The sequence below is a fragment of the Saxophila tyrrhenica genome, assembly GCF_035928015.1.
Source record: "Saxophila tyrrhenica strain CCFEE 5935 chromosome Unknown scaffold_9, whole genome shotgun sequence".
Lineage (NCBI taxonomy): Eukaryota > Fungi > Ascomycota > Dothideomycetes > Mycosphaerellales > Extremaceae > Saxophila > Saxophila tyrrhenica.
This window is the reverse complement of record NW_027041741.1, coordinates 1084537-1111461: the sequence shown is the minus strand read 5'-3', so window position 1 is coordinate 1111461 and position 26925 is coordinate 1084537. Positions and strand designations below refer to the sequence as shown.

Genomic DNA, 26925 nt, shown 5'->3' with positions numbered 1-26925 from the left:
CTTCAAAGCGGTGTCTTCCAATCGCGACATCTGATACTCGGCAGCTGCTCATGAGCACGTGAGGGTTTCCCAAACTCTTTCAACCCATTGGAGCCTACCCTCGACTGCCGTTCATCTGAAGATGGTGTGTGGGTCGAATACCAAGGTTCCAGTACCATGGAAGACACCTTAGACCGGAACCTTGTTGCCAGGTTGCTCATCCTTGTTGCCAGGTTGCTCATATGGCCCCACTGTAGCTTCCAGCAAGGCTCCGGTGCATTGGATGAACAAGAGCTGACTTCTTCGAGAAGCACATAAAACGCATCACATCAAACTCCACACTCAAGACATACAAACAGCCCCCAGAACGAATTGGCGTATACACTTCGCAAACATCTTCATCGTCACATACTCACTTCGACCAACAACGGAAGCGAGTAAGCACAGAGCCTCATCTCCATCCTTTCAACATGATGACAGAGCATCGAGACTGACAATACCAGCCCAGCACCTATCCATACAATGGATTCTTCTACTTTCAACATCACACGATTGGCCGTCGAGCAGATCATCGACTACCCCTTTCGCAACCCACTCCTACTACAAGAAGCCCTCTACGCCGGCGGTCCGATCCCCTTAGGACACGGCCCATTCACCAAACCCATCACAGAAGCCAACAAGCGCCTCGCCCTGATGGGCGACTCCTTCTTCAAAGCCATCCTCAACGACAGGTGCGACGAGATGGGCATGAGCAGGGCCCTCACGAACGCGGAGCTGCAACGAGCGGCTTCGAACAAACATCTCGATGTGGTCGGCAGGAAGTTGGGACTGGACAAGTATTTGGTGCTGCAGAATGGGTGTCCGGGTGTGAGCAAGGACTTGATGGCGACGGGCGTACAGGCGATTCTGGGCGCGGTGTGGCGAGACTCGGGGAAAGACTTGAAGGCGGTGGAGGGCGTGGCGGAGAGGATAGGTCTGCTTTGAGGTGTCACATTAGCGGGAGTTTCGTTGGTTTGGCAGAAGGTTCGGGACAGCGTTCATTTGATACATGTCGAACAGCCACTCATTGGCCTTTGGAAAGTTTCGAGCATGTCTTGAGGTTTTCGAAAGAAGCTTGCTTCTACATCGCACCAAATCAAAGATACTCATGTACAGACATTTTTTACCAGTCCGTATCAAATCAACCACATAAACATGCTATTCTCCAAAGGGTATCTCAATATTCTCATAGTCAGTCTCTGCTCCTTTTCATCTCCTTGCGTGCCAAACAACCCGACGAACCGCCAACTGCCACACGGCGTCGCTCATTCCTCCGGCCCCTTTGAGATCGCAGCCCCTACACCCTCCGGTGACGGCGTCTCTGCAGTCACGTCCGCCTCGAACCCAAACTCCTGCACCAAGAACTCTCTCGTCGTTGGACCGATCGTGACGATGCTCGTCTTCATCGGCCCACTCATTACCTCCCTCAATCCGTCATTGACATTTCCAGACTGCGGATCCAGCCACCCAAGCGCACTCAGCATTGCCTCACAACCCTGTGGCGAGAACACAACAACGCATTGCTCCTTGACCCGCTGCTTCTTCGCCGCGCGGATCAGGCCGGTGAAGGTCTCCTCGAAACTCGCCAGCTCGCCTGTCTCGTACACTACGACTTCTGTAACTTGGATCCGTTCGAGTGGCGGCAGCTCGTCCGACTGCAAAGCTTTGGGAATGGTATCCCTTCTCTGTTCGCCGACCAAGAACAAAAGTGGGAGCTTGCGGCCATCAAGAGTCGTGACTTCTCGCGGCAACGTAGCGTGCCATTGTAGAATGAAGTCGGCCAATGCTTCGCCGTTGCCTGTCTGCTCTCCGACAACAGGGCAGGGGAGGTTGAGTGCTCGCACGCCGTTCGCTGTTGCTGGACCGACCACATAGAGTGGCATATCCTTGTCGAAGAGAGCATTGAGCTTTGCAGGATCCAGCTTCGCTATGACGGTGGCGAAGGCATCTACGGCTCGCTGGGAGGTGAAGATGATTCCGCCATATTTCTTAGCTGGGTTGTTGGTCGCTTTCCGTAGACCTGAGGCGTCGCTTCCAGAGGCAAAAGCGAAACGCTCAGCTGAGCGGCGGAGAGTCCGTAGGGCATCGTCTCGGAAGATGTGGTCTAATACCGGGACGAAGATGGGTCTGTATTTTCCATTGGAGAGCTGGGATATGTGTTCCTCGTAGGAGTCCGTTGGGGATGACTTCGTTTTGAGCAGGTAGACGGGCACTTGATCGATGGTGAGATCCTTCAATGCATCCGTAAGATCGTCCATTGTGCCTCTTCGGCTGTCACATATCTTCGAGGATATGAGATGTGTGTTTGAACCTCACCGTTGGCGCTTTCCTCATCGAGCGATTTGCCTCGGCGCCTCCCGCGCTCACAAGTGACCTCAGGCTTTCACAAGCACAGGGCATTATACATTTATGTCTAATTAGTAAGTCGAGTATACAAGATGTTATGCCTGTCACACAGATCGACTTTCCTATCCTCCAGTCCTTCTTCTGCGTCGTCGAGAATACCACCGGGATGCCGCCACAACCGTTAGATGCAACGCCCCAACAGGTCGAGAGACAGCAGCAGAGGGAAGCACAGGATGGAGAGGACAAGAGGCCGAAGCAACTGCCCAAAGGTGTTGTGCTTGGGCCTGATGGGAAGCCGTACGTCCAGTATACCACCCATTCAGGATTGGACAAAGCTAACGAACAACAGCTGCCGCTCCTGCACATCCTTCGCCTCATGGGCTTCAATGACCAAAGGCCAAACCTCCCCAACCAACACCACCGACCCGCCCTCGACCGCCATAGCAGCCGCCTCCCCACCCTCCGACTGCCCACCCGACGTCGACCGCCTGGGAAACCACACTTGGACCTTCCTCCACACCCTTACAGCCAACTACCCCTCCAACCCCTCCCCGGCCCAACAATCCGACACACGCTCCTTCATCTCGCTGTTCGGAAAGATGTACCCTTGCTGGGTCTGCGCGGACGATTTTCGGGCGTGGATGAAAGAGGGGAACGAGCCGCGGGTTAGCAGCCGGGAGGATTTTGGGCGGTGGATGTGTGAGGCGCATAATGCGGTTAATGTGAAGTTGGGGAAGGAGGAGTTTGATTGTGGGCGCTGGGAGGAGAGGTGGAGGACTGGGTGGAAGGATGGGCGGTGCGATTGAGGTACTTGTTTGGAGGTATGGGTTGGTTGATTGCGAGCATAGCGACGGCGTTGGTGGGAATGCCCAATCTCAGCTCAAGCGTAGTTGAGCTAAGTGCATATGTACGATACATGTAAAGGGTGTACATTACAAGATACCATCGGAAAACAGCCGACGAGCAGTCCTGCGGCAAGATGTGATGCATAATCTCGAAGTATGGCATCGTTCATGCGTATCATAGGTAGCGTATCAACATTTCAGCTACGACTCTGCCGTCGACTTCCCGACCCCTTGTGATCATCCTCGCTCTCATAGTCAGGTATAGGGGTAGGATTCACCTCCTCCAACGGCGGCGGCCTTACATCCTCCCCCGATCCCTTTCCCTGCACACTCTCCTCCGTGACCGTATCCTCACTATCCACCCCTCCACCACCTTCCTCGTCATCTCCACTCTGAATCGGCTGATAACCTTGCCCATCGTTCTTGACTCTCGACCGATCCATAATGAAACTGTCAATAATCCAGTACTGCACCGCGTTCATCGCTAATGGGAAGATGAACATCGCAAATGCGAGTTGTAGTGCTTCGTTGCCTTCGGTCCAGCGTAGCGCCCAGTCGCCGACCCAAGGGAGCCAGGGGAGGATGCGGAAGAGCAGGAAGACGAAGGCCTTCATGCCGACGAGGCCAATGAAGTAGATTAGGGATTGTTTGAGCCACCACTGTGATACAAATTAGCTGAGTTGCAAGGCAGCACGGAGGGAAAGGGAGCTTACAGTTGTTCGAGGAGATTCGCCGGGTTCATTGTAATGGCCGGACTTGATGCTTTGGGGCGGTCTCGCCAGGGGTGTGTAGCGGAAGGCGACATGGAGGACTTTGAGGAAAAGGTAAAGGACTGGGATACCGACGGTTGTCTGTATGACGGATCAGCCGTGGGTCCCTCGTTGGAGTGTATTTCGCGGTGGGTACTTACGTCTATGCCCAAGTTCAGAATGTAGAATGAACAAGGGTTCGGTGTCGCCCTCCCCCCCTGATTCGTGTTGTCGCTCGCGGTACTACTGTCACTCGACTTCGAGGCAGCATGCTTCGCATTATCAATGAGCTCCCCACTTCCCGTCATGCTCATTAGTATGTTCAGGACGTGTAAAAGCATCGAGCCCACGACCTGCTTGGAAACATCAAAGAACCAAATTTTCCACGGTCGCTTGTTCACCTCCCGCCATCGTTTGTACACAAGTCCCAACAGTGCCAATCCGCCCAACGCAGCCTGCACTATCAACGCGAAGGGTCCAAGTAGGTGGCATTCTCCCTCCTTCACCAACGGGCTTGCCGGCACAGACGTCAAAGGTGTTCCCTCCAACGTCGGCGTCTTATCTTTCTCCGTTTCCTCCTTCTCCCCCTTCCCGCTCCACCCAGGCGGCGGCACAGGTGGCGATGTCTCTATCGAAATTGCACCCTCTGTCTTCGTCTCTGCCGCTTGCGTAACACTCTCCTGCTCCACCCCAATAATCTCCACTAGCTTCGTCTCAAACACCAGCGTCGCCCCGCCAGGAATCGCAGGCGGTGCCCCCCGGTCTCCATAAGCCATCTCCGGCGGTATCGTCAAGTTCCTCGCCTCCCCAGGGCACATGTCTAGTAGTCCTTCATCCCATCCTGATATCACTTGACCCGCGCCGAGAGTGAATGAAAAAGGCGCGCCGCGTCTATAGCTCTCATCGAACTCGACGCCTGTAGACTGGAGGGTGCCTTTGTAGTGGATGGAGAGCTTGTCGCCGTTGCGCGAAGGGCGGGAGCAGGTTGTCAGGGTGGTGGCTTCGATCTTGAGGTCCGAGGGAGAGGCGAGGGTAGGTGGTAGGTAGATGGTTGAGAGGAGGGCGAGGAGAGATGCCGGGAGATTGCTCAAAGAGCGCATGGTAACCGCTATATCTTGCTATCACTGGTCGTGCTGTCGATACATATGCGCGAAGGTACGGTTGTTCGAAGGTGGGGGTTGTTGGGCGTTGCCGCTTGATATGTGGTACTACGTTCGTGGCCGACGTTCTCTAGTTGATTTGCGAAAGCGACGGTGAATAGTCCACGGTGTCCGCGGAGTGGTATATGCGTCGTAGAGATGGATGAGGTGTCTGGGCAGGGAAGACGATTGCCTTGCATTTACTTGGCGTGGTCGGAGCCAACATCAGCTTTCCGAGGTGGCTGTGTCCCGATGCGGAAGGTCTGAACCATGTGACTGCTCTGAGGTCTAACGACTCTATGATACACATGCACGCATATTTACTGCTTGAAGAGACTCAAGACTCAAGAAGAGTGCATTGAGATGGCTGTGGAAGGGTGATGTCTTGACAAGATTCGAGATACATCCACTCTTCTCCAAGACACATGGCCAGATGACCTCGTCAGGCATATGAATGTTGTCGACAGCAGAGTAAGATCATTCGAAGGGATGCCGAGACCTTCAAACCTCGATCGTTCCCTCCATGACCTCCACAGCACTCCCACTCATCTCCACTCCTTCCACGGCATCCATCGCCTCGTTCAGCGTCAATACCACACCAATGTCGCTCTGCCTGCCCATCTCAACCCCCTGCGTGAGCTCGAACGTCGTCGTCCTCCCTAACTTCAGCCTTATCGCCAAGTAGGCACAAAGGCCGCAGGACCCGCTACCAGTCGCAGCGTCTTCCAAAGAACCCATTAGCATGCGTGTACGCACTTTAACCACGCCCTGCTCGCTGCTAGGCTGTTCTGTAATCACGTAGGGGAAAAGGCCGAAAAAGCCCAAATTCCATTCGTTGTCGAGCGGCGCTGTGGGCTCTGTTCCTGGGAGGCCGACTTGGCCTAGTGTCTCCAGGTCTGCTAGCTCGATACAGATGAAGTTCATCCCTTTCACAGGGCTGAGCACATCGATCGACAATGGTTTCTTGCCCGCTGTCTGAAGGCTGGGGAGCAGAGCGTAGATGTCGGAATCCCCTAGAATATTTTGAGTGTGTCGATGGTAGTTGTGCGGTATGCTCGCTTTGGCTGCTCCATCCGCATAGTCGACGTCGATGGGCCCGGCATTGCATATTAGTCTGCCTTTTCGGGCGCCCTGAGCGAGAGTTCCCAGAGCAAAGCATGACGCTCCTATGGTAGGATGGCCTGCAAAGGGTACCTCAGCGTTCGTTAAGAAGATGCGGACTCGCCATTCCGGCGTTTCGTCGTCTCCAGACGATCGTTCGTGGAGGAAGATTGTCTCAGAGAGATTGAATTCCCGAGCGACAGTCTGCATTTGTTCGGTAGAGACATCTTGCCTAGCAGGTATTTGCACGACGGCCAACGGATTGCCGAGGTATCGAGTTGTCGTGAATACATCGAGCGTTGTAAAAGAGAGTCGAGGCATCTTAAAGGACTGAGGGATGGGGAAGGCTGTGTGCGAAGGAAGAGTGTGGGGATGAGGACGGTGGAGTTTGGGGAGCTTCCAGGTCTCTCTCTTCTTCATTTTTCGTCGTTCTGACTCAGCTCTTGCGCCCTATCTCGCCATGTGTCGTGCAAAAAGCCTGGCTGCCCTCATGCAGTATGGCCCTCATGCAGTATGGCCGCTATCATAATGGACTGCTTCGAGGCCAGATGCCAGGAGGGCGGAAAGGGTGTAGGCAAGAGAACCTCCAACATCTCGAGATGGCACACAACACCGATCTCATGGCAGCATCGCACCGACCGCGCCTCTATACCACCGACGGGCGGGCGCAGTCTTTCTAAACGCGCTGGTATGCTGTGACTGGAAGAGGTGTTGGTGTTCACCAAAAGTCTGGTCGACTCGTAAAAACACTTCTTGGCAGTCGAACCGCATCCGGCTCGCTGGACGCGTTGGTTCAGCTCGCTTTCTGGACCTTATGGTTTCGCACTGCATCGCTCGGAACATCTCCACTACCACACCGAGAACAGACGGCTAATCCGAGTCGGTGGAAAGGTCTGGCTCGATTATCTCCAGGGTCCAATTTGCGAGTTGCCAAAGCGAAACCGAGGACGACCGTAAAGACATCGAAGCTGGACGAGCACTGCAGTAACGGCTGGTCGAATGCCTAATTACAATATGTTTGCGGAAGCGCTGCGGTTGCTCAGGCAGGGGAAGTGCTCACATCACCTCCTCGCCCTACCTAACAATCTGCCTGGGTCTGGAGTCATCTTGGAGGCTGGAGTCCTGAACTGAGTCTCTCATTCAGCTGGTACCATATGGACAGAGTTTCCGCACATCTGAAGAGTCTGCACTGCACTTCTTGCTGTTTGGAGTAGGAGCTCTCGTCAGCTCCCGGAGGCCGAAGCGCGACGGCACAATCCTACTCCAAGTTATGCATAAGGCTTCAGTTCAGTGGCGCCACGAAGCTCGCAGGCGGCTACCAACCATTTCGTTGGTAGCACCACTGACTTGGCCGTCAACAAAGCTTGTCCTTGCTATACATGCTTGTGCGCTCAGCCCTATCAGCCACGCGAGCGTTACAGGCAGTGGCAGAGGCTTGGGATTCGTCCGCACCACACTACTTTGCGGTGTGTTGGCTGCTTGGCATATTCGTGTAGACTTGCGTTCGTTGCTGAGATTGTCGCTCGGGTCTGCGACCGGGACCGAGTACTGACGAGATTGCACAGGGCTTAGCACCGCCTTCCAACATGTCAGTGTAAGTACGAAGACGTCTGGATCCTGCTCGAAATAGTCTCTGGGTGCTCCACATCGAGAAGGAGACGGCGGTAGGTATATAAAGGTCTAGGCCTGGACAGCTCTCATCACACCGCAACTCGTCCTCGCAACACCTCACATACCACATATTTCAATCGCTCACGCACCGATTGCACTCCAATCACCACTTCACCGTCCACAACCCTTCGAGCAAATCTCGAGCAGACCAATATCAAAACACTCTTCCTCATCATGCTCTCCATCACCAAGACGCTCGCCCTTTTCGGCCTCGTCAGCAATCTGGCGCTCGCAAATACCTTCGCCGAATTCTGCAACGATGACAACTGCTCCGAAGGCTGCGGCGTAGGTCCAAAGCATGATCTGGAGTCCCTGCGCAACACAAGCTAATTACGTTATCTTGTAGCTTGCGGTCGACACCAACAACCCCGGCTGCCTGACCCAGTATGGCCGCCGCTCGGTCAGATTCCACGGCATCAACTCGCAGGATGTGAGCTTGATCGCTTCTCCCGGCGACACTTGCGATTGCCAAAACTACTGCGAGGACAACATCGTGTCATCCGTGCTTCATGTCTTTGGTGAGAATGATGGGTGCTTCAAGTTGAGGGACGAAGAGGTCCGTTGCTTCGGAATCGAGGGACTTGGAGATGGTCTTGTGCTGACTTTGAACTGTAGGCTCAATCGTTCCGCTTCATCTTTGGCGGCTGCCCAGCTGATCAGTGTTAAGTAACTGGCGCTGGTATACCGAAAGCGACGCTTGTACGGTGTAGGGAGGAGGATCAATCCGGGAGTTCCGAGCTAAGGAGAAGACTGCAAACGGGTACACGCATGAAGCATTGGGGGGAATGGCTTATCGTCCCGCAACGGGCCGAACAAAGATGTGTTACGATAGCATTTAGAGAACTATGAGTCTTGGGAGAAGAGGACGGAGCATTTGAGTAGGCCGCCTAGAATGATTCTGCTGGAGGCCACGACATGAGTATCTTGAGAGCCTTACCTACTGCCATGGATCGTATGCTCCTCGTCAATGATAGTCTGAATGACAACAGCGATTCTGCAGTATCGTATCTTAGGAGAAGCAGCACGCCGATCGCTCTGGGCTTGTCAGACGCAGTCAGACGAAGCTCTTTCCAAGGAACTCTGCGTGACGGGAGGCTTCATTCTTCCCTCCTTCTTCTTCTTCCTCCCATATGACCTTTCTATCGCGGACGAGAGTCAATTGTAAGGCTGATGACTGAGACGTTGATGATCGATGACTGCCATCTCACTTCGCTTCTCGAGACTCGCGGTATCTTTGAGACGAAGGATGGATGGCCCGAGCCACGTCACTTGAGCGACGCCGAGGAGAGTCTATCCAACTTCTCGCGACAGCAAGGTAGGGAAGACAACAAGACTACGCTCATAACCAAGCGAGTACAGGCCATCCTCTTCTTCGCACATACTTCTCCAACATCTCTTTTGGCAGTCTGGCTCTCCGGTCTTGACATTGGCGGCGCGGTCGCCCTCCTCCCCAACATGCCCTCTCTAAACACACGAAGCCTGCTTCTCCCAGCAGCACTACTATCAGTACTCGCAGCAGCTACGCCAGCACCGAGTCCCTACCCAGATCCGAATCCGGACCCAATCTCTCCGCGCCATCCCGAGATCACACCCAGCGCCGTCGAATACCACCCCACGCGAACCTACCGACACCGACGCGACCTCGGCGACGTCTTCTCCGACGTCGAGTCCGGCGTCAACAGCGTATTGAGCGACTTGGGCAATCTACCCAGTTATGTTGCCTCTGGGATCGCGCCGTTCTTCCAGGACTATCCAGACAGCAGTGCAGTGCAGAGCTCGCTAAGCCTCTCGGACTCTGAGGTGGCTGCGCTTCCAACACAAGTACTGAACATCGATCCATACGCGAACTACACGAGCCAGGGCTGGAATGTGAGATTCCATGGCAATGTTTACAAGCAGCCGGACATCTCGAACGATACCTTGAATGACCTGGCGAACGTGTTTCTGCCAGACGTGGATATTGAGGACCTCCCGCAGTCGCAGGCAGATCAGGCGAGGAATCTGACGGCTAGCATATTCGTGCTTCAGCAGGGAGATGTGAATGTGTCTACAATAAACTTGGAGCCGGCGCCCATGCAAGGTTCCAGCGGCGAAGATGGGGGTGGTGGAGCTGTGACACCAAGTGGAGGATCGCAGCAGGTCACCCTGCCGTATCCCACGACTGACCAAGGAGACTTTGACGTCTTCGTGCCAATCGACGGAGCTGGACTCATGAACGGCAACGAAACTCAGCAGATCCAACGCCTGAACACCCACGTAGAAGGTGCCTCAATCGGCAACAGCACGGCCTACCTCGTCCCCAACGAAGGTATAACCATCGTCTCCGACATTGACGATATCCTGCGCGTCACCAAGATCTACGAGCCCGAGAAAGGTCTGCTAAACTCCTTCGCGCGAGCCTTCCGGCCGTGGATGAACATGCCGGAAATTTACGCCAACTGGTCCAGCTCCCTGCCAGACATGCACTTCCACTACCTGACCACCACACCCGAGCAGGTCACCAGAACGTACATGCAGTTCATCTACTCGACCTATCCAGGCGGGAGCTTCGACACCCGACCACTGAACTTCAGTAATTGGCAAGAGACACTGCACGTCCGCAAATTCCTACTCGAGAAAGTGCTGCAGACTTTCCCGAACCGCAAATTTATCCTCGTAGCCGACACGTCGAACTCAGACGTGATGAGTGCCTATCCGGAGATGGCCGTCAAGTATCCCGACCAAGTCCAATGCATCTGGCTCCGCAACACCTCCGCTACTGATCCCGGCGACCGTTTTCCATACGACACGTCTGGATTCGAGAATTTGAAGCAGGAGAAGTACATGTTCTTCACTGTGCCGAATGACCTTACGAATCTGGACGTGGAGAATGGTGAATGCTACAATAAATCGATTAAACAGAACGTCACCTTCTCGTATCAAGGGCTACCGTTTGGACTCGGAGATGATAGTGCCGCGGCGTTGGTGAAGGCGCAGACGGGGTTGATGTTTGCCGTGTTTTTGGGAACTTTGGTGTGGAATTTGATGTAGACGGACGATGGCTCATGATACGATTGTAGATGTTTTGATCATAGCGAGGCGTTGGCAAGCAAGGTTACGGGACGGGAGGTCTACTGCAGCACAAGCTCACGCTAGGAGAGTGGTGATATCAACACCTTGACTTCCAACTTCAACAACACACAACTATACCAAGTCACAGAGGTAGGGAGAACTGTTCATCGCGAAACGTAATTTCGTAACTACTTTCTCAATACATCCTTTTTGAAGTCCTGTCTTACCATCATAGCGCAGCCAACTACAAGCGCGCAAAGCCAACAAACTCGCCAGGGACCTACAGAATGGTTAGCAGATGTCCCAGACACGGTAGGACTTCTAGGATACTCACCTGGTAGTCCGGCACCTTCATGTCGAGCGCACGGCCGCTGTATCCAAGGTCCTCACCAGTCAACATGGCGCACTTCTCGCCGATGAGCAGGGCGGTGGAGTAAGTGTTGCACCCAACATTGTCCGGGCAGACCGACAGATCCGCGACCTTGAGGCCCTTGACACCGTGGACGTTGAGGCGCTCATCCAGCACACCATGCTTGACGACGCTGTTGCCCTCCTTGGGACCCATGGAGCAAGTGCCGAGCGAGTGCCAGGTGGTCTCGACGTGGCGCTTGACCCACTCCTCGACGGCGAGGAGGTCCTCCTTGGAGTACGGCAGCTCGTCGCGAATGCTGACCTGGTTGCTGTTCAACCAGCTCGTCTGCACGGGCTTGCCGCCCGTCTGCTTGACAGACCAGGAGCCGTGCTGGATGTTGGCCGTGATGTGGTTGGGTCCGGCGTAGGCGTTCGTCGTCTGCAAATCCATGTCCTCGGCGCGCGCCTTGGAGTCGAAGGCGTAGAAGGGGTGCATGCCCGTGACCTCGCCGGCGTAGGCGTCCATGCGCCGGGCCGTCTCGCGCGACTTGATGTAGCCCCAGACCATGGGGACCATGTCGCGCTTGTCGTTCATGAAGCCCGCGTCGAAGTCGGGGGCGTCGTAGCACGAGGGGCTGGTGATGTGGGTGAAGCCGCGGGAGAAGGGGTATTCGAGGAAGTGGAACATGGTGAAGAATTTGCCCGGGGGCATGAGCATGTGGTCGCTTCCAAGAGTGTTAGCTAATGATCGTGACAGGATTTGTGATGGCGAAACTCACCCGAACCAGCCGGCAATGACTGAGTAGTGCATGACTGGCTTGTCGGCTGGAGGCAGAAGCGTTAGCGATGTCTTGGAATTGGGAAAGGAGTGGCGATGTGAGCTTACGCTTGTCCTTGAAGTACTGGTCCCATCCGTTCTCCACGAACTGCGGGAATGGCCAGTTCTTGAACTCCTTGAGCTCCTGCTCGGTTGGTCGGACCTTGACACCAGCCTCGATGCCATTGGTGGCAAGCGGGCCAGTGCCGTTCAAGTTCCACTGAGCGAATACCTGCGTGGCAGGGTCAGCAACATTTTGAAACCGGGAAGGCTGGCTATATGGCAACGCACCTTGTCCTGGGTCTCCTTGTCGCCGCGGACGAAGTCGTCGAACGACTCGACGTGCGGCTTGGCACGGTAGGTGGAGAAGGTAAGGTAGTGGTCCTGGAAGTTGAGACCGACACCTGGAAGGTCGATCAAAGGCTTGACGCCGGCCTGAGATTATGCTGTCAGCTGCTGCGAGGTAAGACGAGTCAAATGAGAGGACATACCTTGCGGAGCTTCTCTGGGTCACCGATACCAGATCGCTGGAGGATGAGCGGTGAGCTCAGAGTACCACCGCTAACGATGGTGAACTTCCTGGACCTGTACTCCTTCGCCTTGTTCTCGGTGGGAGACAACGGCTTCGTTGGGCAGGTGCGGACACCGACACACTTATCACCCTCCAGCAGCACCTTCTCGACTTTGGTGTTGCACACCAAGTGCAGGTTCTGGTAAGACTGCCTGGTGCTGTGGATGTAGGCATGGGCAGAGTCGGAACGACGGCCAGAGTCGCGGTTGATCCACTTGAGCCAGTGCTCGGCGCCGTGGCCAGTGACCAAGTCCTGGAGGTCGTCCGTGACAGGAATGTCCTGGGACTCGACGGCACGCAGGAAGTCCTGCATGATGGGGTAGGTGTAGTTGCCGAAGCTGACCTTGATAGGGCCCTCGAAGCCGTGGAGGTCACGGTTCTGGCAGGCACGCTGGTAGGTCTCGTGCTTCCTCATGAGTGGGAGCAGCTCCTTGGTGGTCCAGCCCTTCATCTTGAAGTCGTCGTAGTCGGACGCCGAGGCACGGGTGTACATCATGAAGTTGATGGAAGACCCACCACCGAGGATGTTGGCGCATGGGACGATGGCGCGGCGGCCGGAGAGCCATTCGGATGGCCTGGAGTAGTAGAAGGTGGCAGTCTTGCTGTCCAGCTTCATGTTACGCGGGTAGATACCTGGTCGGTACACCCATGGGTTGTTGAGGTTGCTCTCGCCGGCCTCGATGAGCATCACCTGGAGGTTGTGGTCCAAGTTGGCCAGGCGGCCTGCCACCACACACCTGGTATACAGTCAGTTCCGGCTCCCTTCTGAAGACAGCCAGACAACAACATACCCGCATGATCCACCACCGCACACAATAACGTCAACCTCGTCGGGGATAGTCATCTTGTCGTCAGGACTGGTATGCTTTGGAAGATTGGTTCAGTCACTCTCACCACAAGGGTCAAGATGAGGAAAACGTGTCAAGTCCCAGCAGAACGGCGACATATGTATAAGGATACAGCAGTCCCCGCACCGATCACGAGCTCTCTCGGAGAACAGGAACCCCACATCCCATCTGGTGGTCTACACGATCCTTGGAACCATGCCTCCCTTCTTGGGAACGAGTAGAAGGCTTCGCTGCAGGCGATCGACGTGAGAGACGGCCGTGTTACCTTGCTGGGCCACGCAATACCACTCGGCGGCTCGATAGACCGAAGGTGGCCATACAGAAGCCTGCCTCCGCGCTTCCACGTATAGGATACATGTTGGTTTGGCCGAATCAATTCACAGAGAGCTTGGAGAGCTACCCTGGCCGCATGAGTTTGAGGAGTAGGTGCCGGGATGCTGGAGATCGAGGTGTCCCTCATCTTTGCCATTTACTCTTCTGGAACGGATGCTTTATTTCAAATCTGCCTTGCTCGCGGACCGAGATGCTCTCTCCTACAAGGACTGGACTCATGCTGAGCACTCATGGCTCACCTACATAGTACCATTGACCACTGCGCATGGCTGAAGAAGGTTTAATGGCCGGAGGTTGGCACCGAAAAACGACCATCAAGGCATGCAAGTGGTCGCTGGCCAAGAGGGGAAGTGGGTCATGATGTGCCAGCGGCGCGGCAGCGGGAATGCCCTGCAGTAGGACTCGCCCTCTCGTCTGCTCTACAGCAAGGGCAGAAGTTGTAGACACTGCAGAGCTTGAGGTAGGCTTCCTCGCCATGCTACCCTTCTCCCTCCATAGCGAGTCTGCTCCTCGTACCGTTCTCATACGCTGAGCATCTCCTTCGGCACTGCCTCTTCCCTGCACTGCCGATCCAGCCTTAGACGCCGCAGTCTTGCATACCCCGAGCTCCAGCTGCTTCGCAAGGAAAGACGCCATGTGGTTCCTTGGCCCGCGCGGGTCCACTCCAGACCCCAGACCCGCGCTGCAGCTAAACGATAGCTCTTTGCGGGGAAAGGACTGCGGAGTCGCGGGAGTACGCAAGCTGGCCGGCTTCCGGGTATAGCTCGCTGCTGTTCAGCCTGAAGTGGGAGATATGGCGTCTATTCCTGGGTGAAAAGATAGCGAGCAGTGTTGGCGAGAAGGAATTGTTGCAGGCGGACATGCCGCGAGCGGGTTAGTTACTGCTGGAGAGGATGGGGACGGAGGAAAAAGCCTCAAAAGCGAGGTGGAGGTGGATCCTAACTATAACGCCTAGTTCTAGTTCTACGGCGAACCGTGCCGTCTCCGTTGTCGACTGCTAAACGGTTTCCGAGAAAAGCAAGTTCAAACTTCAGTGCAGACACCACCCCCGCCACGAGGCTATCAGCTCTGCTAAGGGAGCGTATGCCACTGCCCGTAAACAACCCCAGCGGCCGCCCAAGCACGAGTCAACCCAGAGGTAGGAGGCCATGTCCGCGTGCGCTGCACATGCAGTCAGCAACTGACGGAGCAAAGCTGCACCGAGCCCTTGCGCCCTCGTGCGTGCGTAGGATTTGCCCGGCAAGTGTTCCAAAACATGAACCGAAATGCACATTGCACTCTATAAGGTCCAGACTAGCATTTCTTCGCGAGTCCGAGCCGCTGGGTTCCTGATCAGCTCGCTCAGAAGCACGAGGTGTCAACACCTTGGGCCACCGCTTCTCTGACCCCGAGCAAGGTATCATGGAACTCAAACCAAACAACGCAGCGGCAATACGCATTCCAGCCTGAGACATTCAGTCGTCCAGTAAGTATGCAACAGTACAGACGCCTATTCGTCAGCAGAAGCAGGGCAAGCAGCAGCACATCTTCGAAAAGTGATACGTGTCCAGTAACGAACAAGTTATTTCCCATTTATCCAAACGACATTTCATATTACACAAACACGCCAGCTCGCTCAGTCTCGGTTCGTCACCCGTAAACTTCTTCGCGGGTGCAACATCACTCCGACAAACGTCGGCTCTCTCCCACCAAGCAAATCACTCTCAGTACTGCTCTCGTCACTACTCCTCCTCACCGAGCTATATCCGCCCGCTGCTGTATTCGAGCTCGTCTGCCCACCGCTGCCGGCCTGTGATGCGCCGTGGCTGCCGACGTGACTCGAGCCCTCCCCATTCGAACTCGCAAACAGCCCTGCGGGTGGCTTGGGGCGCTCTGATGAAGTCTTCGCGCTATCGCTCGTCCAGAGACCGGGTATCGCAGGTGGTTTCTCCCCTGCGGCCTGGCGTTGCGTCATTTCGACGTGCCGTTTGTAGAGGGCGAGTTGCTTGCGGTAGAGGAAGAGGCAGAAGAGGAGGTAGCAGATGAGGAGGAAGAGCAGGCCGCAGATGACGCCGACGACGATGGCGGCGATGTTGGGGCCGCCGCTTCCGTCATCATCGCTGGAGGTGGAGCCGCCCTTGCTGCCGCCAATGGCAGTTTCTGTGATCGTGGCTCCGTTGGAACCGGTGATGGTATAGGTGACTGGTGAGCCGGTCTTGAGAGGTCCGGCGGTAGCTGTTTGGATTGGTGTCGTGATGGTCGCGTGGCCGTCTTTGTCGCCGCCGATGACTGAAATTACTGCGTCTGGGACTTGGTAGCCGTACGACCCTTCCAGTCCACCAGGGTCTCCGCCCGAGGCCTTCTGGTTGCCTTGTTGGTTCAACGGGTTGTCGCTTGCGTCTTTGGCATTTGCGCTGAGCGCGGTGAATTGCTGGACCCATTGTAGGTTGCTCAGGTCGAAGACGTAAGTCGCTGGGTATTCGCAAGAGAGCTGGCCGCCGGTGTAGCCGCCCACCATGACCATTTGTGCATCCCAGACGTTGCAAGTGTGCCCACTTCTTCCGTCAGGTAGCGACTGTCCGCCTTGGTCTACCTGGATCCAGGTGAAGGTGGGGAGACTGAGGATCCACATGTCGTTGAATTGCGTTTGGTTGCCCGCCGGGATGAGGTTTTGGCCGCCTACAGATTATGGAGAGTCAGTGGAGTCCGAGTTCAAGTTGACAATCACGAGCTCACCAAACATGTAGATATTGTAGCTGCTACCATCTGCAGCCGCAGCGACGACTGCGCAAGGGTTCACGCGGATCTTGGGCGTTGGTCCAGAAGTGGACTGCAGGTACCACGAGCTCTTCGCGATATCATACACGTTCAGCACATTCATTTGTGTCTGGAGGCTCGTTAGCATTCGACCTACAACGCAGGGGTGTTGGGATCACGTACAAACGTTGTATTAGTCCCGCCAGCCAAAGCCAACAAGATCCCTTGGTCGCCAAATCCTGGCACGTAGATGAGTAGTCCATCGGCACGCCGGGTGAAGCCAGCAGTGTCTTGCAGACCAGCATTGGTGATGTTGCGGTATACGCCGTCAGAGCCCGCGGTATCATCGCCGGACAGAGAACTGACCTGGGGATTGGCGTACCCTGGGAAGGTGTACTCCAACAATGACTGCAGGTAGAGTCGCCAGACACTCACGTCCCAGCCAGGCGTAGTGTACGCATCGAGATGGCCGCCAAAGTAGAACCCTCTACCAAGGGACGGTACGCTGACACCAGCACCTTCTGCCGATCTCTGCACAGGCTCGCCTTCATCGGTGGCACTCTTGCCACTAGAAGTCTCTGGGTTGCTATGTTCGGTCCACGAAGAGTCTGCGATGTCGTATTCCCAGAGTGAGAACGGCTCAGGTTCGACTGGTGGCTTCCAGGAGAATTGGCCACCATAAAGGTACAGCGAATCGTACGAGTTCCACAAGTATCCCAACGCGACATCCGGTGGACCTGACGGCCTGGGTAGACCTGTCAAGGAGGGCGTGCTGATCTGCCAGTCTTTCGTAAGGTCAATGGTAAGGAAGTCGTTGTTCCAAGTATTTGATGTCTGTCCATCCTCGGTGGTAGCTTCACCGCCGTACAGATAGAGGGTACCGTTCACGATCGCAGCTGGGGTCTCGTCAGTATAGAGTTTGGCCGGACCATGAGCGTGCCGACCTACATTGTTGCGCCCATTTGAAACACCAGTCTGTCGGCGTGTCTGCTCTTTTGTCCAAATCGAACACTTTTGGCGACACCGCCTTTTCTGGTATGGGCCCTCCACTGACACCTTGAATCGGCAGAGCCGACCTGTGCCCTTCTATGAATCCTCGTGGCAGCAAGGGTACCGCCGCCGCTATCAACAGCACGCAGACCCCGATGCGATACATAGTGGTGTTCGCGAAGCTGGGGAGAGGCGACTGGCTGACTCTTGCAGGTGGAACCGTCGACGTGTGTTCTGCCCTTTGAAAATGGTCGCGCTCTGCTACCGGCGCATGATCGTCGTCGTGGTATTGCTCGAACACGTGTATCTCGTCCTTGCTCCTGAACCGCACGCTCTGCGGGCGCTCCTTTCTAACCGAGCCGGGTTGCGGTGAAGGCAGGCTATCGTCGCTCTCCAGACCTACTTCGCGGAAGATGGAGGCTCGTCGGCGGGAATCGTTTGCCATCAGCAACAGGAAATGAGACCATTAGTCTATAATAATGCCAGCGCATGCCAAAGTGATATGGGGGTAAACTAATCGAATGGAGACAAACGAGAGGACGTCGCGTTACGTCAAGATGTCCAAGCGCGGGTGAATGGTCAGACGAGAGTGATAGACAAGCGAGTTATAGGACAGGGTTAGGAAGTTGCTGCCGTGGGAGCGAGGGTGGCAGTGGCACATCGATGCAGGAACGAGGTCGTGTGTCCAATGCTGTGATCCTTTTCGGAGGTGAGCGCGCTGCCAGGGCGGTTGTCTTGTGAAACTGTTGTATACCATTTTCATATACTTTCGACGGCGTTCTCGTTCTCCAGACACTCTATTTCGACGGCTCGTACGCTGCTCGATGGTGACGTTGCCCCGTTGCACAAGCGTTGCGACAAGGAGAACGAGCCATTCCCTCTTCGGAGCGACGAACGCCACCGAGTCTGTCGCCCGCATGATGATCGCCAACGGGATGTCACTCTGCCGATGCAGCTTTTTGGAGATCGACCAGTGGAAACAATCTGGGCGGCAGACCGACCATATTGGACGGAGTATCTTCCGAGTCTATAGATACGCAGCTATTGCATATCATCCTTATCACGCGTATCGCACATGGCTTGAATCGACAGATAGTTCTTGACAGCACCCGACTGCCTTTATTCTGGCCTCTTCAATGTCTCCGGCTCGTTCTGCAACAACTGAACAACTCTCCTCCCATCTTCCCAGGTCAACCTCACGCCAACCTTCAACCCGTCAATAACCAGAAACAGTTCCTTCCTACCGTCCTCAAACACCTCTACAGGCGCAGCAGCAGGCTTCAACTTCATCGGCTGCATTTGACGGTACTGCCAGGCTGGTCCATCTTTACCAACGAGATGCCAGTCACTACCCCAGTCTCCAACCCAGTCCTTCCACGCCTCATCTACCGGAGTGCCTTCAGGAGCAGCGTACGGAGCGTAATCATCCTTCCCGTAACCCGAAGGCAGCATCTTGAACCGCTCCCAACCCTTGAGGTAGTAGATCGCGCTCACAATCTTTTTGATGGCGACATCGTGACCAAGGACAGAGTTCACCATGACAGCCACTCCGTTGCGCGGCTGTACAGAACCGCCTGGATGGTTGATCCCACCGTGAGAGGCAAATACGTAGGCAGTGTATCCAGGCCAGTTGTCTCCGGCATGGGCGAAGGCCTGATCCCCAACAGGCCAGCCGAGTCCCATTCCACCCAGCATCGACGACTCGTAGACCGACGTGAGCATCTTCTTAGCCGTTTCTTGCGACACAAATCCGGTATCAGTGTAGATCGAGTCCTGTACAGCTGATACCGCCCTGAGCAGGTCCGATGGTGTGCACCACAGCCCCGCAGCCGCATGCTCGATGAAGCGGTGGTACTTTGCGTCGCCTGGGAAGGAGACCTCGGCAGTCCACCGCGCTGACGCATAGTTCGTCTCTCCAGCTGCGATGTCTCCATACCAGGAGCGAGTCATGCCCAGAGGCTTCAGGACGATTTTGTCCATGATTTCGGGAAAGGACTTCTCCAGCAAGGCTTCGAGGAAGAGTTGCAGGACTGTGTAACCTCCCCCGGAGTACTTGAACTGAGCGCCTGGGAAGGTGATGAAGTGCATCTTGGGGGTGTTGGAGGGTGGCTGGCCGACTAGTACGTCTTCCGCAGACGGCGGCTCGCTGAGGTATCCTGGGAAGCCGTGTTGGGAGAGGCCTGCTGTGTGGGAGAGGAGCATGCTGACGGTGACGTGCTGCATCAGGTGTGATGTTTTGGAATCGACTATGCAGTCTATGCTGGATTGCGGAAGGTGGTCGACGACTGGGGTGTCGTACGAGATTCGACCTTCGTCGACAAGCTTTGCTACTGCGAGGGCGGTGATGGCTTTCGAGATGCTGCATGCTTGGTACACGGTCTCTGTGTTCTCCTGACCATTGGTGATGACGTGTGCGGAGATCTTGCCATCCTCGAGTATGGCCACAGAGGCCGAAGGAACACCAGCTGTATTGAGCTGGTTGGGGGAGACGATAGACTTTTCAAGTTGTTGAAGGATGTTCATTTTGCAACTCAGGTCGGAGGGATAATGAGAAAAGGGTAGATGGACGAGATAGCAGACACCTACCGTAGCTTTTATACACGTCCACCTACACTTACCTGTTGTCTTCGGTGTGCATACAGCATACGTGGTTATTAGGACCGAAGGTCGACGGCTGAACTCCGATTGTCTTCGGAGCTCGGTCGAGCTGGACAACAACGTAGGTCGATCCATTCGGACCACATTGAACAATGCGAACGTGAGGTGTTGATGAGAGGACTGAGAGAGAGGTGATGAGGAAGAAGTCTCGAGGAAGTACGTCGTTCGCTAGGAGAGAATCGTCTCACCTCAACCTGCGACACTCGGCCCTGAGACTTATTGGCAGTTGGCGTTTCTCACGTTTCTGGAAGGACGTTGGCGGCCAATGCACGCGTCGATCGCATCTGTGACACCATCCTGCATGACAATTGTTTGTGGATTACGCTCACGAGATTGAGACGTGTCGAGGGGTTGTTCGTTAAAGTGCCATTCAAGCTGGAGAAGCATCCTGAAGACAACACAGCGTTGTACATGGTATTTGAGACTCTGAGCAGCAGTACGGGAGGATCATCATCAGAGTCAACTTGGTGGACTCGTGGAGGCAGCAACCTGTAGGAGCCGGTTGTTTACCTACTTTGGCTGACTCGAAGACTGCCAGTCGTGTCCATATACGCTGAGCCAATCTTCGCCCTTCCTCGCGATCAAGAATACCAGAGCTCGAAGGTTGATCCTACTACAGCTATTGCCGCGAACGACGCTCTCACCGGTCACTCAGCCTTATTGTCTTGTCAGGAGCACGAGTACCAGGAAGTTTGTGAGAACGGTACAGAAATCGCCGGCAAGGCCGTTGGAACAACTGCATGAAAGAAGAAGGGGCATTGGTCGGCAAGGCTGGGTAGACTGTCATGCCCTCAGGCGGCGTGCGGCTCTCTGGGGGACCAGTCTTGTCAGAAGCAGAAGTGTCGTTCCCAGAGAGCGACGCTTCCTCCATCATCAGCATATCCGATCGCTTCGCACCATCAGACACTGAAGAAGAGAATGGACTACACGACAAGCAGAAATACCGCCTATTGGAGCCTGGCAACAAAACGAGATTAAATCTGCGAACAAAGGAGCCATTGCCCCCGAACCCGAGATCTGTACCGCCTTCACCACCGCGAAAGCAGACAAACACATCGGCTCCATCCACGCCACGCACGATGCGTTCGAGCACACAACAGCAGAGCCCATTGCGCGCTTCGCACAGACCTACAAACGGCAGCAGCGAGAACGTTAGCGACAGTGACTTCGCCAGCTCCGGCCTGTCTCGTGCAGGATCTATCTACACCCTTGGTAGGGCCAGCTTGCAGGGCCAACTAGCTCATCTCACCTCTCTGCGACTGCCAGACGCCAGCTCTCTCGCGAAGAAGATCTCCGATATACCTTCTTCAACGGACGCAGCGAAGGCACTGTCTGATGCCTCGGACCAGATACGGTTGTGGATCGCGAAGGCGACAGACGTGCTGAATGGGCTCAACGCTGAGGATGACGTAGAGTGGGCAGCGGCAGGCGGAAGAGAAGGCATTGAGGATGTGGACGCAGCGATTACGCGGTTTCAAAGATTGATCGATGTCTACCTGATATCGATCGAGGAGCTGCAGACCCGGAAAGATGTCTCAGAGCTACCAGCTGACGAGTTGAGAGCAACGGTCAAGCAGATGGAGGGCATACTCTCAAGCTGGCAAAAAGTCAAATCAACACTGGGTGGCGTGAAAGGGCAAGTGGAGGTCGCGTTGGAATGGGAAGAGCTGTGGAATACCGTGCTGGGCGAGATCGGTCAGGAGATGGATGGCTTGAACCGGCTTGTCTTCGAGATGGAGGAGAAGAGACATGAAGGCACTGGGAGTCTGTTGAGCTCAAGAGACAGCATTGATCTGCACGAGCTTGAGACGATCATAGAGGAGAGGCCTGGGAAGGGCGCACCTCTGAACAACCACCGCCTAAGCTTGCCGACGTTTTCGCCAAGTTCACCGAATGAGTCGAGAGAAGATTCGAGCTTGCTAGCTCTCTTCGCAAGGATGCAGCCTCTGAGAGCATCTCTGGACTTCCTGCCTATGCGGCTTGCGACATTCCAGATACGTGGCCATCCTATCTTTCCTTCAGCATGCGAGGACCTACACCAGCGAAGAGAGCATCTCGAGGAAGAGTGGAAGAGGCTGGAATCGGATGCGGAGTCCCTACGGCGAGAGCTTGGTGAGGACCGGTGGATTTTGGTCTTCAGAAACGCAGGACGGCAAGCGCTCAAGATGGAGGAGTCGATCACGCGGAGTTTCAACAAACTCAAGGATGCTGTCGCCGAGGGCGAGCAGCAGAACGATGGGCCGTCTTTCACCAAGAAGGCCGAGAACTACGAAGCGAAGAAGACGCATTATGGTCCTGCCATCGAGCGAGTACTGGCGATCATAGATCGTGGTGTGCAGGACAGACTCACTGTTAATGGCGAGATCTTGAGATTGCAGATTGACATGAAGGCGCGCTGGACCGCTCTACAAGCTGAGATGCAAGACATGGACTCGGTACTGGAGGAGATCTGCTCTGAGACCCGTGACAAGCAGCTCCGAGACTCGGTCTCAACTGTCATGTCGAGCGAGCGGTCTTTGGCAAGCAGTCTTATGGAGACTCCTGGCAGCTCACCGGCGAGCAGTGTTGCCGGTACAAGTCGAAAGAGCAGCTTCCACGGCTCGAGGACACCGACACCTCTCAACGTCCCGAAAGCACGCAAGCCTTCCAGCGGCCGAGCAGGACCTTCGTCCATCCCCAGGCGGATCCCGCTCACGCAATCTCGAGACTCGACGCCTAGCCCTTACTCATCTCCTTTGGCTGCCCGCTCGATCGGCAACATCTCTATCTCCACGACCAAGACCGATCTTCCTGTGTCCAACCGACCTCGTTGGCATCAAGCGATGAAGGCGGAGAGCCGTGACTTCCGCCCTCTGTCCGCGTTCGAGCCTTCGCCGTATGCGAAGGGACCGGTTGTTAAGCAGACGAACTTCCTACGTGCGTCGTCTGCGCAGACGCCGGCGCCGTCTTCTTCTCGCCTACCGCAATCTCGAATGACGCCCAGCCGAAACTTCTCCACTCCGAATCCACCTCGGACACAATCTCGACTGCCGGCAACTGTGCCCAGGGTTACCAGCGTAAACGACACCGGCCGAAAGTCATGCCTACCCGTTCCCGTGAGCACGCTGCCCCAACCACGGCCCTCTGCAACCAGGGCTGCTAGTGCATTGGCCAGCTGCACTCCTCCCAGCCGCCTCAAGACGCCTTCGTCTGTCCCGCATTCGCGGCGGCGTAGCCTGCTCTCGCAACCGCCTCTGCCACTTAATGATGGCAATGAGGCCGACAACGAGAGCCCGCTGCATCACAAGGTCAGGCCGCCAAGTGCGTTGTCTTCGGGGAGGCGGAGTAGTATGCTGCCGATGCGAGGCAAAGGCACGGCGACGGCTGCTGGGGCTCAGGATGAGAGGCCAAAGTGGAGGTAGATGTTGAGGGGAAAGGCTGCTGCTGGGTGGTGGCTTGTATTAAGAGCATGTTTAGCGTTGCACATTCGGCACTGTGCACTGTAGACATCACGTAGCTAAGAATGCATGATTATGAAAGCACACTCACGGAACCTGAAGACACGATGTCGAGCATGTTGGTCACGTGCTTACGTTCGGCCACTCCCGCGCACTAGTGTTTGTCCGACTTCAAGCCAGACATCTCAATCAAACAAATCTTTTTGACACCAGTTCCATCAACACATCTTTGTCGAAGAAGCAAAGATGTCTCGCGGAGGAAGCTCGACGCTCTACGTCACCGGCTTTGGCCAAGGTACGCGTGCTCGCGACCTCGCGTATGAGTTTGAGAGGTACGTTTGATCTTTGTTTCTTGTCCCTGAGACCTATGCCATTGCATGAAGACAAGGGCATGGGCAGCCTATGTGACCGAGCGGAGCGTGACAGCCAACTCCGCAAGGTCTTACTCGGCGCAGTCGTACAGATCGATTTGGAGAGGGCTAAGCAGAAGGTCAAATCGTGAAGCTAACATGATGTTGCAGATACGGACGTCTGGTTCGCTGCGACATCCCAGCACCACGCACTGCTAGTAGCAGACTGTACGTATACACTCCTTCCGATCACGCTGCTGTTGTATACTGACGCTTTGTAGCTTCGCATTCGTCGAGTACGAGAGCCGCCGTGATGCCGATGACGCCTACCACGAGATGCATAACAAGCGTATCGGGCGTGACGACTTGCTGAAGATCGAAGTGAGACAGCCCATCTACATACTTGAGAGAAGGAACGCAGGCTAACACGTTCATAGTGGGCTCGTACTCCACCATCCGCGAGCTGGCGCTTCGATGCCGGTGCCGGCCGCCCACCGCGCGGTGGTCGGGACCGCTCTCCGCGTCGCCGCTCCGCCACTCCACCACGTCGCCGTGACGATGATCGTGACCCACCAAGAGAGAGGGACTACGACAGGGAATACGAGCGTGACCGTGGAGACCGCCGCGACCGTCGGGAGAGGGACCGCACCCGCAGCCCGGAAGACCGTGACATGAAGGATAGGGACCGCGATGACGATCGTGTGCGCGAGCGTGAGCGCGGTGCCGACTACGAGCGCGAGAATGGCGCGAACGGCGACGACCGCAAAGGTGAGCAACACGACTTCTACGACCTTCCCTACCGGCAGCACTGATTCTCGTCCTCAGAGCGCGACGAAGCTCCACCGGTTCACGACGACCTTGACACTGTCGAGTAAGGGCAAGCAGAGTCAAGAGCATCGTCTGATGGGCTGGAGTCACAGGCAAGCAAATCGACATGTGTTGTGTCAGCTAACATGTATAACACTACGTGTGCGGGAAGAAGATGATGTGCGGGCAAACTTCAGAATGTGAACAGAGAGGCTACTGATATTGAAGGCGGATATGGCAGACTCGAGCGGCACGGTCGAAGCGAACGAAGCGGACGAAGCGACCGATCGATAGCACGTACCTGTCACTACCCCCACCCCCTCGATTCTACTCCCCAGCGATCGTCGTTCGAACGGATCGGACACCTCCCCCCACGCCGTCGTCGTCCCCCTCACACCCTCCCCGAACGTCGCCGCCGGTGCCTAATCTGTGATTACCCAGTGATGCTAGCTCAGGCTTTGAGCCTACGGTGAGGCGGTTTCATTTCCTAGTCTCAAGTTTATTTGCGTCTCCGCGTGTCGGGTTATTTCGTTCAATACCGTGGGTCACAGGACGATTACCCGGTCTATTGTGGTATGTAGCAGTGCGAAGAAGACTAAATTGTCAATATTCTATATCATCTCACCGGACCCGTTCTATCCAATTTGTCCGGCCCAAGTACTGCATTCGTAGGTCCCCTATCTCCGAAATCATGGTCATCGTCATCTCCTGCTATCGCAAACTGCTCGCTGTCTCTTCGTAACAGTGCACTCGTGCTGTCTACCACTCCAGCGCTTTCTGCACCCCTCTCAGCCTTTATCTGCTCTGTCCGAGCTGAAGATCCGTCCTGTACGCCGTGCGCTTCTTTTCCGGCATCGCTCCTCATCTTTGTATACTTGAGCACGTTGTACGCTGCAATGCTCAAGATCGTTACTATCAATCCCGAAACATTGATCGGACTCAGCTCGTCCCCGAAAGCGATGCCAGCTGCGCTGATGGTCAGGACTTCTTTGAAGATGCCGCAAACGCTCAGTGTGACGACTGACGTTCGCTTGAGTAGTGCGAACTCGGCGCTGACCATCAGGAATGCCAGGAACCCGGGGAATAGAAGGAGGCAGAAGGAGTAGAAACCTCCGGAACTGGCGGCTAGCTCTTTGATGCCTTCGATGACGTTCGCCGGGCCTTCGATCGGTATCGCGAGGATGAAGAGAGCGAAGAACATCACTGGCGTAAGGAAGAAGATGCTGCTGAACGGGTTACTCGTCGCCGGGTTCCTCAGCAGCATGATTTGCGTCAAACTCCAACGGAATCCGGAGCAAAGGCTCGCCGTCATGACCAGCACGAATCCCAACGCGCTGAACGCTGTCTCGCCAGCTACCATCATGACAACGCCCAGGGTCATGAAGAGGATGATCGTGCAGAGCCTCCAGGTTGGCGACTCGAGCCGGAAGACGAAGGCGAACGCCAACACGAATATGAGCACGCTGGACTTGCACATTGTGAAGAAGGTCAGGCTAATGAAGCGGAGACTGAAGTTACCGAGGCCGATGTCGAGCGCGGTCGCGGTGCCGCATGGTCCGATGCGGGTCGCGTAGAAGGTCTTGGTCATGAGGGGTTTGTTAGAAGGTGGTTTTGAGTCGTGGTCGGCGGAAGCCTCGGCATAATCCGTGTCGTCAAGTTGGCGGTACGATGGGTTGTGGGGGTTTACTGTTGGGTCGGCGCCAGGTCGGAAGCGAGGGACGAAGTAGAGGACGGCGGAGGAAAGGGTGAATTGGACGAGCATGTGCATGCTGGTTACGAAGAGCGGGTAGTGGAAGTCCAGGTTCTCGGAGGAGAACATCCATTTGTTGTAGACACTGATTGATATGCTGAAGCTGTACCAGAGAGCGATGAGGAAGGCGTTTATCATGAGGTTCCTCAGGACGATTGGCGAGAGTACCTTTTTTGCGGTTGCTGTTGGATCCGCATGCCCTGTACTGCCGGCGCCTGCGGGTGTACTGTCTGAATGTTCTTGCTGCCTCCAACTCTTCTGCGCGCCATTTGTTAAAGATGTGTTGGCTTCGTCGTTGGGGCGCATGTAGTCTTCCATCTCGAGGGTGTCGTCGCTCGTAAGCCGTTCCATTTCCTC

General features: G+C 55.5%; 12 protein-coding genes across 12 annotated transcripts; 5 read left to right on the top strand and 7 right to left on the bottom strand.

The window, feature by feature from the left end:
• Positions 1 to 501: 501 nt before the first annotated feature.
• On the top strand, positions 502 to 963 carry LTR77_006377 (uncharacterized protein; the record flags this gene model as incomplete). The annotated part of the gene is made up of 1 exon (XM_064803619.1): positions 502 to 963. The coding sequence occupies one exon, from the start codon at positions 502 to 504 to the stop codon at positions 961 to 963; it is 462 nt and encodes a 153-aa protein (XP_064658534.1).
• A 320-nt stretch (positions 964 to 1283) lies between these two features.
• HEM4 (uroporphyrinogen-III synthase) lies at positions 1284 to 2276 on the bottom strand (the record flags this gene model as incomplete). Its single annotated transcript, XM_064803618.1, has 1 exon — positions 1284 to 2276. The coding sequence occupies one exon, from the start codon at positions 2274 to 2276 to the stop codon at positions 1284 to 1286; it is 993 nt and encodes a 330-aa protein (XP_064658533.1).
• A 1130-nt stretch (positions 2277 to 3406) lies between these two features.
• Positions 3407 to 5058, bottom strand: LTR77_006375 (uncharacterized protein; the record flags this gene model as incomplete). The annotated part of the gene is made up of 3 exons (XM_064803617.1): positions 3407 to 3868; positions 3923 to 4060; positions 4120 to 5058. 3 exons carry the CDS (start codon positions 5056 to 5058, stop codon positions 3407 to 3409), a joined length of 1539 nt encoding a protein of 512 aa, XP_064658532.1.
• A 540-nt stretch (positions 5059 to 5598) lies between these two features.
• Positions 5599 to 6519, bottom strand: LTR77_006374 (uncharacterized protein; the record flags this gene model as incomplete). The annotated part of the gene is made up of 1 exon (XM_064803616.1): positions 5599 to 6519. One exon carries the CDS (start codon positions 6517 to 6519, stop codon positions 5599 to 5601), a length of 921 nt encoding a protein of 306 aa, XP_064658531.1.
• Positions 6520 to 8043: 1524 nt separating this feature from the next.
• LTR77_006373 (uncharacterized protein) lies at positions 8044 to 8539 on the top strand (the record flags this gene model as incomplete). Its single annotated transcript, XM_064803615.1, has 2 exons — positions 8044 to 8154; positions 8216 to 8539. The coding sequence occupies 2 exons, from the start codon at positions 8044 to 8046 to the stop codon at positions 8537 to 8539; spliced, it is 435 nt and encodes a 144-aa protein (XP_064658530.1).
• A 785-nt stretch (positions 8540 to 9324) lies between these two features.
• On the top strand, positions 9325 to 10899 carry LTR77_006372 (uncharacterized protein; the record flags this gene model as incomplete). The annotated part of the gene is made up of 1 exon (XM_064803614.1): positions 9325 to 10899. The coding sequence occupies one exon, from the start codon at positions 9325 to 9327 to the stop codon at positions 10897 to 10899; it is 1575 nt and encodes a 524-aa protein (XP_064658529.1).
• A 265-nt stretch (positions 10900 to 11164) lies between these two features.
• Positions 11165 to 13503, bottom strand: AOX1 (Alternative oxidase, mitochondrial precursor; the record flags this gene model as incomplete). The annotated part of the gene is made up of 7 exons (XM_064803613.1): positions 11165 to 11200; positions 11255 to 11996; positions 12051 to 12096; positions 12158 to 12320; positions 12380 to 12523; positions 12580 to 13396; positions 13451 to 13503. The coding sequence occupies 7 exons, from the start codon at positions 13501 to 13503 to the stop codon at positions 11165 to 11167; spliced, it is 2001 nt and encodes a 666-aa protein (XP_064658528.1).
• Positions 13504 to 15455: 1952 nt separating this feature from the next.
• Positions 15456 to 18011, bottom strand: LTR77_006370 (uncharacterized protein; the record flags this gene model as incomplete). Its single annotated transcript, XM_064803612.1, has 4 exons — positions 15456 to 16498; positions 16556 to 16706; positions 16760 to 17472; positions 17525 to 18011. 4 exons carry the CDS (start codon positions 18009 to 18011, stop codon positions 15456 to 15458), a joined length of 2394 nt encoding a protein of 797 aa, XP_064658527.1.
• A 674-nt stretch (positions 18012 to 18685) lies between these two features.
• LTR77_006369 (uncharacterized protein) lies at positions 18686 to 20089 on the bottom strand (the record flags this gene model as incomplete). The annotated part of the gene is made up of 1 exon (XM_064803611.1): positions 18686 to 20089. One exon carries the CDS (start codon positions 20087 to 20089, stop codon positions 18686 to 18688), a length of 1404 nt encoding a protein of 467 aa, XP_064658526.1.
• Positions 20090 to 21009: 920 nt separating this feature from the next.
• LTR77_006368 (uncharacterized protein) lies at positions 21010 to 23625 on the top strand (the record flags this gene model as incomplete). Its single annotated transcript, XM_064803610.1, has 1 exon — positions 21010 to 23625. The coding sequence occupies one exon, from the start codon at positions 21010 to 21012 to the stop codon at positions 23623 to 23625; it is 2616 nt and encodes an 871-aa protein (XP_064658525.1).
• Positions 23626 to 23907: 282 nt separating this feature from the next.
• Positions 23908 to 24886, top strand: LTR77_006367 (uncharacterized protein; the record flags this gene model as incomplete). Its single annotated transcript, XM_064803609.1, has 5 exons — positions 23908 to 23993; positions 24183 to 24239; positions 24293 to 24392; positions 24449 to 24779; positions 24837 to 24886. The coding sequence occupies 5 exons, from the start codon at positions 23908 to 23910 to the stop codon at positions 24884 to 24886; spliced, it is 624 nt and encodes a 207-aa protein (XP_064658524.1).
• A 488-nt stretch (positions 24887 to 25374) lies between these two features.
• On the bottom strand, positions 25375 to 26919 carry LTR77_006366 (uncharacterized protein; the record flags this gene model as incomplete). The annotated part of the gene is made up of 2 exons (XM_064803608.1): positions 25375 to 25383; positions 25444 to 26919. 2 exons carry the CDS (start codon positions 26917 to 26919, stop codon positions 25375 to 25377), a joined length of 1485 nt encoding a protein of 494 aa, XP_064658523.1.
• Between the last annotated feature and the right edge of the window lie 6 nt (positions 26920 to 26925).